This window comes from Nerophis lumbriciformis, linkage group LG01, assembly GCF_033978685.3.
Source record: "Nerophis lumbriciformis linkage group LG01, RoL_Nlum_v2.1, whole genome shotgun sequence".
NCBI lineage: Eukaryota > Metazoa > Chordata > Actinopteri > Syngnathiformes > Syngnathidae > Nerophis > Nerophis lumbriciformis.
Genome location: NC_084548.2, coordinates 35,863,605 through 35,875,957, shown reverse-complemented (window position 1 = coordinate 35,875,957; position 12,353 = coordinate 35,863,605). Strand labels below are relative to the sequence as shown.

At 40.6% G+C, this 12,353-nt stretch overlaps 2 protein-coding genes across 3 annotated transcripts in view; one reads left to right on the top strand and one right to left on the bottom strand.

Annotated features, from left to right (window-relative positions):
* Positions 1 to 231: 231 nt before the first annotated feature.
* LOC133612197 (thyrotropin-releasing hormone receptor-like) lies at positions 232 to 3,089 on the top strand. Its single transcript, XM_061969384.1, has 2 exons — positions 232 to 1,269; positions 2,934 to 3,089. Exons 1-2 carry the CDS (start codon positions 232 to 234, stop codon positions 3,087 to 3,089), a joined length of 1,194 nt encoding a protein of 397 aa, XP_061825368.1.
* Positions 3,090 to 5,424: 2,335 nt separating this feature from the next.
* kcnd3 (potassium voltage-gated channel, Shal-related subfamily, member 3) overlaps positions 5,425 to 12,353 on the bottom strand; it is a 314,453-nt gene continuing 307,524 nt past the window's right edge. For both annotated transcript variants that reach the window (XM_061980346.2, XM_061980353.2), the window contains 2 exons: positions 11,308 to 11,561; positions 5,425 to 6,460 (listed from right to left, as the gene is read on the bottom strand). In XM_061980346.2, the coding sequence (XP_061836330.1) occupies positions 6,286 to 6,460; positions 11,308 to 11,561 (429 nt within the window). In that variant the 3' untranslated portion in view covers positions 5,425 to 6,285. The remainder of the gene's footprint in view (positions 6,461 to 11,307; positions 11,562 to 12,353) is intronic.

Sequence of the window (12,353 nt, the reverse complement as noted above, 5' to 3'; positions counted from 1 at the left end):
TTTTGCAGGTTGTTATGGCTGGAACAAGGTCAGACATCTTCACATGATTGCAGGCTAATCAACTAGAACAATCAGTGATGATGAAAAAACCCTCCTTAGCCAAGAGACTCTTTTCCTGAAGCCTGTAGCGTCTGTTTTGTAGGTGAAATCAGCATGGAAGCAGGGGGAGGATTTCCTTAGGATGCGAAGAAAACATTTCATACGTAAAGTTCGATCGAGGAGACTTGAAGGATGGACGTTCACGTGTCCAGGAACGACACAAACACGCAAGTTGAGGCCGACTATGATCTGGCGTTTCTTCTATTCAACTGCACGGTTTTGTTTCTGACGCTCGTCCTCGGTTTGCCCGGTAACGTGTGGGTGTGTTGGGTTGTGTTTCGAACCAAGAGTCTCCAGACGAGCAACAACGCGCTTTTGGTCAGCTTGGCCGCCAGCGATCTCCTCAAGTGCTCCGTGGACACGCCGCTCCTGCTCGCCTCCTTACTGTGCTCTGGCGAGGGCAGCCGAGTGCCGGTGGCCGTGTGCGCCCTGCAGCAGTTCACCTGGGCTCTGTGTAGCTGCGTGCAGCTGCTCACTCTGGTCAGCATCAGTGTGGAACGCTTCCAAGCGATCGCGTTCCCTTTCCAAACTGAGCGCAGGAAGGCCAGAGTTCGCTCCTGGATCCTGTCCATCTGGGCGTGCGGCCTCATCCTGGCAGTGGTCTGCCTGACACTCTCTAAACAGTCTCTCTTCTACGCACTCTGTCGGCCGGTTAACGCCCACGGCGACCTTCGTCCTCGCTACTCCGATCCCTTCGGACCTTACGTGTTGGCTCCTCTGTGGGGATTGTCTCTGACCGTCATCGTCATTCACTACGGGAGAATCATCAAAATTGTGAGGCAGCAACGGAAGAAAGTGTTCAGTCGTGGGATTCGAGTGATGCCAACAGTGTCGGCGCACGTCTGGAGCTGGATGAGCGACCCGACTTCAGGAAAACGGTCAGCCCCGCCTGCCTACTGCAAGCCTCTGGGCGCACGGCGGCTGACGCAGCAGGTGGCCAGTGAGCCCTGCTCGGGCACTTCGCCCGGAGGAGCCCGGGCTATACATCCAGAGATAGTTGGAGCAGTGTGCCTTCTGACGCCTGGAGCCAGAGAGAGGGGGAAGAAACAGGTGGAGGGCAAACTGGCCAAACGCTTTGGCTACATTATCATCGCTTTCACGCTTTTTTGGCTTCCCATGGTGGTTATTTTGCTCATGAACAACTTCATCACATGGCCAGAAACTGACAAAGTGAGTTGACTGTATCATTATACTGCATAACAACCTGCATTCACAATGCATATTTAATCATGTGTAAAGTTGGTGCTCATAAATCAACATAAAACCAAAAATGCTGAAACCTTAAATGCAGACTTTTGAATCTAAATATTTCTATCTCTCACCTTTTAGTGCGGCTACTAATTAAGTGAATATTAGGGCTTTGATATGTTGTACAGTTGTCCCTCGCCGGGGTTAGTGCGTCTGCCTCACTATACGAAGATCCTGGGTTCGATCCTGCGCTCAGGATCTTTCTGTGTGGAGTTTGCATGTTCTCCCTGTGACTGCGTGGGTTCCCTCCAGGTACTCCGGCTTCATCCCACCTCCAAAAACATGCACCTGGGGATAGGTTGATTGGCAACACTAAATTGGCCCTAGTGTGTGAATGTTGTCTGTCTATCTGTGTTGGCCCTGCGATGAGGGGGCGACTTGTCCAGGGTGTACCCCACCTTCCGCCCGAATGCAGCTGAGATAGGCTCCAGCACCCCCCGCCACCCCGAAAGGGACAAGCGGTAGAAAATGGATGGATGTCCCTTGCAGCATCTTGCTTCAAATATTGTGGCGTCATCACATCGCAGATTGTTTTGTAATTTATTTTCTAAGCATACTCTACAAAATTTTTGTTCTAAGTTAAGCATTTTCAAGCATAAAAATGGCTAAATGGACCAAAAATATCAACACTACAGTAGTATTAGCCACTACATGAGACCATGTTGTTCAGTACCGCAGCCGCTGATTGCCTCAGCCTCAGGCAGCAATACTAAATTGGATTAAAAGTGTAAACATGACTAAAAGGTGTTATTTCATGTCTAGAGGGCTCTCATAAAGTTGAAAAATATATTTAGAAGGCTGTAACAGTTTTTATTTTATTTGCTGTAGCTATGAAAATATTTCTAGAATGATTCATTCATACATGCCTGGAACTAATTAACAGCAATAAATGATGGACTACTGTAATAATACATTTTATTGTGCCTCTCACCTGTAGTCAGCTGGGATAGGCTCCAGCTCATCAGTATAGAAAACGGATGAATACTAGGGGTGTCCGATATTCCGGTATTGTCCAACTCTTTAATTACTGATACCGATATCAACCGATGTATGCAGTCGTGGAATTAACACATTATTATGCCTAATTTGGACAACCAGGTATGGTGAAGATAAGGTACTTAAAAAAAAAAAAAAAAAAAAAAAAAGATAAATTAAAAGCATTTTCTTGAATAAAAAAAGAAATTAAAACAATATAAAAACGGTTACATAGAAACTAGTAATTAATGAAAATGAGTAAAATTAACTGTTAAAGGTTAGTACTATTAGTGGACCAGCAGCACGCACAATCATGTGTGCTTACGGACTGTATCCCTTGCAGACTGTATTGATATATATTGATATATAATGTAGGAACCAGAATATTAATAACAGAAAGAAGTGTGTATCTTGTGTTTCTTATGTTGATTTAATAATAATTAAAAAAACAAAAACAAAAACGATACCGATAATAAAAAAAAAACCATACCGATAATTTCCGATATTACATTTTAACGCATTTATCGGCCGATAATATCGGCCCATCTCTAATGAATACATTTGAATCTCATAATTTCAATACTTACATGCATTCTCTATATGTCGTATAGTTGCTGTTGGAGCTGGAGACGTCCGCCATGGTGCTCACCTGTGTGCAAGCTGCAGTGGATCCACTCATCTACACTTTAGTCACCAGACAGTTCCGCTATGAACTCAGCAAGATTTTCACGTCTTTCCCAAAGTGTCCACTGCAACCGGGATCCTGAACTTTTCACACACATTTGAGTGGGAGAAGTGAAAAGTTGTTGTAATTGTTGCTATATAAATTGACAATATCCTGCTGTGATTTTTATAATTGTATGAAGAAATTTTGCAATCACTGCCTTTTTTACAGGCTTAAACACACTCATCCCCGAAAAACAACAAAAGTGACTGAAAGGGGAAATAAGCATCGACATGCGAATGTGGCAGATATAGATGTTTTATCAGGCGTTTCACAGTTGGGACACAAGACAAAGGCATAAATAATAACCAACACATGACACGGTACACAGCAGTAGTCTCAACAGTGACAGGTGAGGGCAAAGTCAAAGTTAATGAGAGTACAGAACAGAACTTTGACTGTAAATAAAAATGTCAATCATTGTCCACTTTCAGCTTCACTGTTCAAAAGTGAACATTGGAAAGAAACCCCACTTCTGCCATCTTGTTTGAAAATATTCTAAATGTTTGACTTTATACTGTGACTCGATGTCTTTAACACTGCTTTCAAAATAAGACCAAAAATATCTGCCTATGTGTGCTTGTCTCTTTTTTTTTTTTTAACGCCTGCAAAGTGATTTCACACCATCACTTGGGTACAACATTCCGAAAATAGTACTAGGATTTAACACTCGCTGTTGCTACTCTGTATAGAATGTGTTAGGCTTTCTCTGGGTACTCTAGGAAGGGGATTCATATGGCCTCATTCGTCGCGGTTTACCTGACACATGAAACATGATACATTAGCTGCCAGATGGCAGTAGAGTGTTTAACAACATGAAGTGTGTTTTGTGGCAATTCAAACTTTGGCCACAGCGTCAGTTCCTATGTAGAGTGGTGCTTTCCATCATTTTCAGCAGACTGCATTGCAAAATGATGAACCCCTCCCCACCACCTTCCCATTTCTTTCCTATTGTATAACAATCAGAATTCAGGAAGAGAGCAGAACTTTGGGCTGTGAGACAATGATATGAGAAGTAATACAGTTAGTGATATGATTTTCTTTTCAAAAGTACAAATGCATGTAAAACTTTTTAATTGTCCGTATGTCTTTCATTTTTTAAAAGGTCATTTTGCAGTCATGATAATTACTAAACACCAGCAGGGTCGCTATTAGACCACCTCCAGTATGACATTTACGGTGCTATGCTGGTACATCTAAGCTTTCACGATGACCATTTTATTTCATCACCGTGGAGCAAGAGTGGGAAGAAAGTGGATTTAGGATCTCTAACATGAGTTGGACTTGGATCTAAAGGCCAGGTGGGGGGGGGACATCAGCTCGAAAGGTCACCGTCTGTACACTTCAATGGCTCTGGTGGCTTCTAAGGTGACATGATTGTTCTGGGAAAAACATGGCGACAGAGATCTGTGGAGTGACCTCCATCTCACATGACGGACATCCCTGCTTTGAGGTCCCCAGAAGATAAGGTAAACACCAAGGAGGACAAAAATTACAAACACCAAAGTTTCCTAACCACATAGAGTACACATACCCGACAACTTGGGAAAATGCCCACTGAGTTTGGGGGAGTAAGAAGGCTCTGACAGCTAAAAGGACTACTGAAAGCATACAGGAGGGACACAAGCGGACGACGACGACGACAGAGAGAAGAACACAAACGGAGAGGAGAGAACCGCTTCACTGGCTCTGCCAAACCATGGTCAAATATTACAAAAGATCCTATTAACAATATTCACAAAAATCAAGGGCTCAGAACATGTCGGTGTCCAAAATTCTCAGCAAATGCCTTGTGCTTTTAATCGCCATGCCTCTGGATTCAAAACATCATTTCACACCTTGAATAATTGAGTTATTTAAGCTATTAGATCAGTGGTTCTTAACCTTGTTGGAGGTACCGAACCCCAGCAGTTACATATGCACATTCACCGAACCCTTCTTTAGTGAAAAATAAAATGTTTTTTTTTTTTTCAAATTCAAGACAAAATGATATGTTTTTAGTAACACTTTAGTATGGGGAACATATTCTAAGTAACAAAGACTTAATTTAGAGTTATTTGGACACTAAGGGAACATATTCTAAGTAATAAATACTTAATTTAGAGTAATTTGGTTAGGTTTAGAGGGTTAGGGTTATAATAAGGCCATGCCGAATAAGGCATTAATAAGTACTTAATAATGATTAGTTAAGAGCCAATATGTTACTAATTTGCATGTTAATAAGCAACTAATTAATGGTGAATATGTTCCCCATACTAGAGTGTTACCATGTTTTTTTACTGGTGCACAAAATGAAGCGTGCATGAACATCACCTTGTTCAAACAACAAAACCAACACAGTGCATAAACTCACAAAAAATTACACACCTGCAAATCAGTCAGCTGTTGCCGTATCCGTAATACGCCGATAGGGAGACATTTTTATTTACACGATGAGTCGGATGTGTCTTGACCTCCGCCGAACCCCTGAGGCCGACTCACCGAACCCCTAGGATTCGATCGAACCCAGGTTAAGAACCACTGTATTAGAGCCTGAGGACCACAGAACAATATTCACACCCATCAACACAAACCAACATTTCCACCCTGACAGAACTGGCACATTTTGTATAAAAAGGCCCCGAGCTGAGGATTTTGGACAGAAATGTAATACTTTGAACCCACAGGAGTGGCGGCTAGTCAACTATAGCAAACACAGAGCATTAGATAGACTTCCAGAAGACTTAGACTACATTCCCACACGCTCCATGGTAGGCACGTACTTTCCACGCACAACAACACGAGTCTTCTAACTAGGAGATGCACACGCTCATTTACAAATGTGAAACTCATCTCCTGCTCATATACCAACATGATAGGTTTTTTTGTCTTTTTCCACTCAAATCCTCTTATTTTCTAAGAGTAAAACTAAATCATGAAAAGGTGCTTTGTGCTCAGCGACACACACACACACACACACACACACACACACACACACACACACACACACACACACACACACACACACACACACACACACACACACACACACACACACACACACACACACACACACCCACACACACACCTATTAACATGGATGTACTGCATCTAATCCCTCTTCTGTACAGGAAGTTCATGTAGTTACAGCACATGGCCAGCAGAGGTCAGTCCCCACCATGTCTTCCTCGTCCAACATTATGTCCGCTTTTTTTGCCTGTCACAGTCAAGTCTTCAACTGTCTTGTCAAGACGACACGTTCACAAGGCGGACACCTTCACAACGTTCTGGTGGGCGGGGCCTGCTGGCAGGTGGCCGTCGCCCTCAGGTGTGGTGACTGGTGGCGTGGGGATGCTGATGATGGCTGTGGTGATCTGGCTGCCCTGGCAGTTGAGGGGCGCTTGCTCGTCCATGCGCATGTTCAGACTGGAGCGGCTGTGAGGCAATGGAGGGGAAAAAGGCTCTATGAAAAATAATCCAGACAAAGTAAAGGATAAAACTGAAATAGTCGCTGGGTTGTGACCAGGGGCGCCGCTAGGGATTTTGGGCCTCATGAAAAGAATCTTTACAGGGCCCCCAACACAGTGTCATTATTTTTTCTGTATTATAATTTCATCATCATTAGGGGCCTCTCTGGGCCCCCCTCCATCATGGGCCCCTAAAATCCGTCTCCTTTACCCCCCCTTTTCGGCGCCCCTGGTTGTGACTGCAGGGCCTACCAGAGTTCAAGGGTTATAGGGAGACATTTTTAGAAAAAAGGGCTTGATGTGGGTGGGGTGTATGTGTCGAACTAACCAACCCAGTGGGGAGGGGCAAAGGAACATCATTCAGTGGTTTCTACTTTCTACAGCTTAATAAATAAAGACTAATCAGGTTCTAAATCAGACCTGGGCTGTTTTTTTGACTCAGGAGCCACCTTGAGAGAAAAAAATGTGCCTAGGGGCCGATGTGTATGTGTGTATAACATGTAAAAATATGCATGTACCTGTATGTTATATACACACACACATATACAGTGGTATACAGTATGTATTCAGACCCCTTTTAATGTTTCACTTTTTGTTTCATTCCAGCAATTAGCTAAAAAAACAGCCTCTCTCAAGCTCCATTGGATTGGATAAAGCGTTTGTTTTCATCCAAGATAGGATAGGATAGGATAGGATAGGTCTTTATTGTCATTGCAACAAAACTATGTTTTCAGCACAAACGCGTTCAAAGGTAAAATGCTGGGTAAGAAGATGAGTAAAAAAAATACAATCTAGACTGGGCTCCTAAGGGGGCCTAGTCTGGAGTGGGAAAAAACCACCATGCCATGCACACATAAACATGTTACATTTAATCATGACAACTCGCAACAGGGGGGGGGGGGGGGGGGGGTAGGGGCCCTGGAGGTCGACTGCTGCTATGAAGCGGTGGGGGGGAGGGTGTGTGTGTGTATATATGCCCAGATGTCTCTGTACATTGCTGCATTCATCTTAGTCTAGTCAGGGAGGTGACCAAGAACCCGATGGTCACGCTGTCAGAGCTACAGCATTCCTCTTTGGAGACAGGGGAATCTACCAGAAGGACGATCCACCAATCAAGCCTGTATGGTAGACGGAAGCCAGTTCTCAGTAAAGAAGTTTGCCGAAATGCACCTGCAAGACTCTCAGACCATGAGTAATAAACTTATTTGGTCTGATGAGACAAAGATTGAACTCATTAGCGTAAATGCCAAGCGTCATGTTTGGAGGAAACCAGGCACTGCTCATCACCAGGCCACTACCATCCATACAGTGAAGCATGGTGGTGGCAGCATCATGCTGTGGGGATGGTGTTCAGCGGCAGGTACTGGGAGACGAGTCAGGAAAGAAGGAAAGATGAATGCAGCAATGTGGACATTGTGGATGAAAATTAACGCTTCTCATCCAAACTGACGGAGATTGAGAGGTGCTGCAAAGGGGAATGGGCGAAACTGCCCAAAGATTGGTGTGCCAAGTTTGTGGCATCATATTCAAAAAGACTCGAGGCTGTAATTTCTGCCAAAGGTGCATCAACAAAGTTTTGAGCAAAGGTTATGAATACATACGCAAAAAGGGGATTTTTGAGTTTTTTATTTTTAATAAATTAGCAAAAATGTCTACATTTCTGATTTTTCTGTCAAGATGGGGGCGCTGAGTGTACATTGAAGAGAAATAAAATGAAATTTTTTTGGTTTAAGCAAATGGCTGCAATGAAACAACTAGTGAAAACTTCAAAGGGGTCTGGATACTTTCCGTACCCACATATATATATATATATATACAAATATGTGTACGCATGTATACAATTATAATATATGTATATGTATATATATATATATATATATATATATATATATATATATATATATATATATATATATATATATATATATATATACAAATATGTGTACACATGTATACAATTATAATATATGTATATATATATATATATATATATATATATATATATATATATACAAATATGTGTACACATGTATACAATTATAATATATGTATATATATATATATATATATATATATATATATATATATACATATATATATATATATATATATATATATATATATATATATATATATGTATGTATATGTATGTATGTATATATACATGTACTGTACAGTATGTGTGCTTGCTTGGGTCCCTTGTTTAAGGAACACTAATACAAAAAGTCACAATAATGTCTGATAGAATGCTAAAAACATTATGACAGACCACCTCAAAAAACGGAAACCATTTTTTATTTATTTTTTTACTGTGAGAGACACCCAGAAAGTACATTTAAATAAAGAATGTGGGTTTTACAATATTAACTATGAACAATAAAACACTGAATATTAACATACAAACATCGCTCCTCTATTACTTCTCAGACCACCTCCTCGATCGACATCTTTTACAATCAAGCAAAACGCAACAAACACAGCAAAATGTGAAGGAAGAGGGTAAAAAAACCCACCTACAATCTGATATAATACCACTTTTCTGCAGAACTTTGTTGTAAGATTTGCTTCCGCGCCTGTTCAAGCTGACATTTCTGGAAATAAACCCCGCCCACACTGCTTGGTGCCTGTCTGAGCTGCTGTGACGTAGTCTACCGTAATAACTCGTATATCAGCGCAGGTTCCAACCACTGAAATACTTTCTATAGTTCAAGACCAACAGTAATTTGAAAACAGCACTTACACATCATTATGGCAGTTTCAGTTTCGATGTTAAAGTTGAAACAACAACTTTTGGAAACGTCCACAGGCTGGATTAAAACCTTAATATGTGGCCCGCTGGCCGTAATTTTCCCAAATCTGTTGTAAACGGTAATACAAATCAGGGTGTGTGAAAAAAAATTCTGTCACGACAAAATTATTCAGGGCCATTGGGTTCGAGTTTTTGGTTAGTGATGGATTTAGGGGGTGGGGTTAGGTCAGGGTCTGAAGTTACAGTAGGATTAGAAAATAGCATCTTGGCTGGCATCATCCTGTAGAAAAGCGCTATACAAGTACAACCCATTTATCATTTTTCACGGACACTTCTTGAAAAACACTTATGTGTAAAAAGTTAGTCTTTTTAGAGTTAACTAAAAAGACTAACTCTGTCTGCTTCTCCATATAAAAGCTACCTCAAACAAACCTGAATATAAAAATTAATGAGGAGCTCATTGAACAAGTACCTGAAGTCAAATATTTGGGCATAATCATAGACTTATCAGCTGAATTTTAAAAGTCACATTAAGAAAATGTGTAAAACCCTGAAGGCAAACCGAGGCTGTTTTAAGATTATAAGACACTGCTTAACTCTTAGCTGTGCTTTTGCTTTTATGAATGCAATGATTCTTTCACACATATCTTAAAGCTTAACTACATGGTCCCAGGCACACCAGTCATCAATCAAGACCATTGAGTGTCTTTATAACCGCACCTTGAAAGTTCTAGACAAGAAGAGTATATGATATCATCATTGCCAAATTTTAACCAAATACAATATTTTAAGTTTTAGCAATTTTATTTTGTTACACACAGTCAAACTGGTTTTTAAATGCTTGGATAACTCTGCTCCCCAATAGCTCTGCAAGGCAATTACAAGACTGCAAAGTGGTCCCAGATCTACCACCCGAGCAATGTCAAAAGGCAACTGTTGTGTTCCATTTCGTAGGACATCTTTTGCCCAGACTGCCTTTTCAATAAAAGGACCACAACTATGGAACTCTTTACCGGACACTTTGAAAAGTATACCTGCACTTGTCACTTTCAAAAAACAAACAAAATTATGGCTAGTTGAGCAACAATCGTGTTCCCATGTTTAGTTTTTACTAATTTTTACTAATTGTTTTTTATCTAGTCTGCACTTTGTCTGTGTTATTACTATTATTGGCTTTTATCTAGTTTGCACTTTGTCTATATTATTACTATTATCATTATTATTGACTCATTCTATTTTTTATTTTCCTATTTTAATTATGTTGGATCTGTGTTGTTGTTGTTGTTGGGGACAAGTGTTGTAAATTAGCTTTGGCTACAAACACTAAGATGCAACTGTTTCAGATGTCTATGTTTTTGTATCTGTCCCTATTTCAAATAAACCTCTATAATAATAATAATGGGGATTGTTTTTATAGCAGGGATATTCAACTCATTTGTTTTAGGGGCCACATTTCTAGAAAGCTATAGCTGGGCTTCTTCCTTCACTATTAGTATTATTTTGTATATTCCAGAGAACCAGTGTCCTCTACAGTAGACATTTGATTTTAGTCTATTTGTTTTGTCAGAGTTACAGGAGCACTCTTCTGTTTTTTAAGGACCTTCAGCACTACAGCTAGTCAAATATCATCATCACTATGACAGCACTCTGGGGTTTTTCCAGAATCTACTGCAAAAATGTGAGTATCACAAGTCTTTTTAAACTGAACCAACAGTTGAATAGCCCAAATGATAAATAAGAGTGGACCTAAAAGGGAAAATGAGGAACAGTACTAGTATAACTAAAGTAGTTGAAAATTGACTACTGACTTCATCTGAAGTAAACACGCTACAGCAACACCTTAGTTACACAAACCAAATTAGGAAATGCCAAAAAGGAGAGGACTTAAAAGGGTGTCTGTCTTGAGGAACGCCTCAGTTATGTAAATCTCAAGTTTGGACCCCAGTGTTGTATGTTTGCTAGCAAGGTTAAAATGTCAAGCAAGGATCTGCCAAAACTGAAGTTCCACAGCATCATCCTATGTGCTGTGTTCATTCCTGCAGCAACATGGCAGTCAGCGAGCCTACCTGGTGCTGAGGGGCTGAATGTGGATGGTGCTGAGCTCCTGCAGGCCTTGTTGGTGTGCATGCGTCAAAGGCTGCATGAGTGCCGGGGCGCTGGCGTTCGCCAAAGGGCTGTGGTGCTTTTTGCTGCGGCGGGTGCAACACGTGCTCGTCACGCCCTCTTGACTAGAGAGGGAGGGGCTCCGAGATGGGTAATTCTGCAGCCCAGCATCCATGTAGCTCTGCTGGTAATACTGATGATCCACAAACTCATGGTTCTACGAAGATCAAGAGAACAAGACCAAACAGAAGAAGACAAATTGAGATCTTTACGGCATCTCAACAACTTTTTTCCGTTTTCATAAAAGGTTCTCCACGGCTGTTAGAATTTAGCAGGTGTGGGGTAAGTCACTCATATGCAAGTTAAAGGCAGGTATCAAGTCATAAAGTCTCAAGCACGGTGGTGAGAATGAAGTCATGTTTATTGGGCTTATAGCAAGTCAAATTAAAATGCTCAAAAAGGCATGTTTCACAGAAAAAACCTTGAAAGTTCAGTGTCTGTACAAAATATTGACTTTAAGATACATATGTAATGCTAACAAAATCAATATGTTCACTCTTTTTTTGAGGCTGCTTTACAATGTAAGTTAACAATGTTATTGTTATATTTTTATTGAATTTAGTTATTTCTGTGTGTTCCTGCTGAATATAAAAAAATAATCACCATATCATGTTTCAAAATAAAACTACATTTCTAACATAATCAAACTTTTCAAAAATGAAAAAAATAGGGGGACATTTACCGTATTTTTCGGACTATAAGTCGCAGTTTTTTTCATAGTTTGGCCGGGGGTGCGACTTATGTGTGAAATGATTAACACATTACCGTAAAATATCAAATAATATTATTTAGCTCATTCACGTAAGAGACTAGACGTATAAGATTTCATGGGATTTAGCGATTAAGAGTGACAGATTGTTTGGTAAACGTATAGCATGTTCTATATGTTATAGTTATTTGGATGACTCTTACCATAATATGTTACGTTAACATACCAGGCACGTTCTCA

Bases quoted from the DNA above. Each gene is read 5' to 3' on its own strand.
- LOC133612197 (XM_061969384.1), top strand. From the start codon at position 232: ATGGACGTTCACGTGTCCAGGAACGACACAAACACGCAAGTTGAGGCC. The intron at 1,270-2,933 runs GTGAGTTGACTG...TATGTCGTATAG, and splicing joins CATGGCCAGAAACTGACAAA to TTGCTGTTGGAGCTGGAGAC.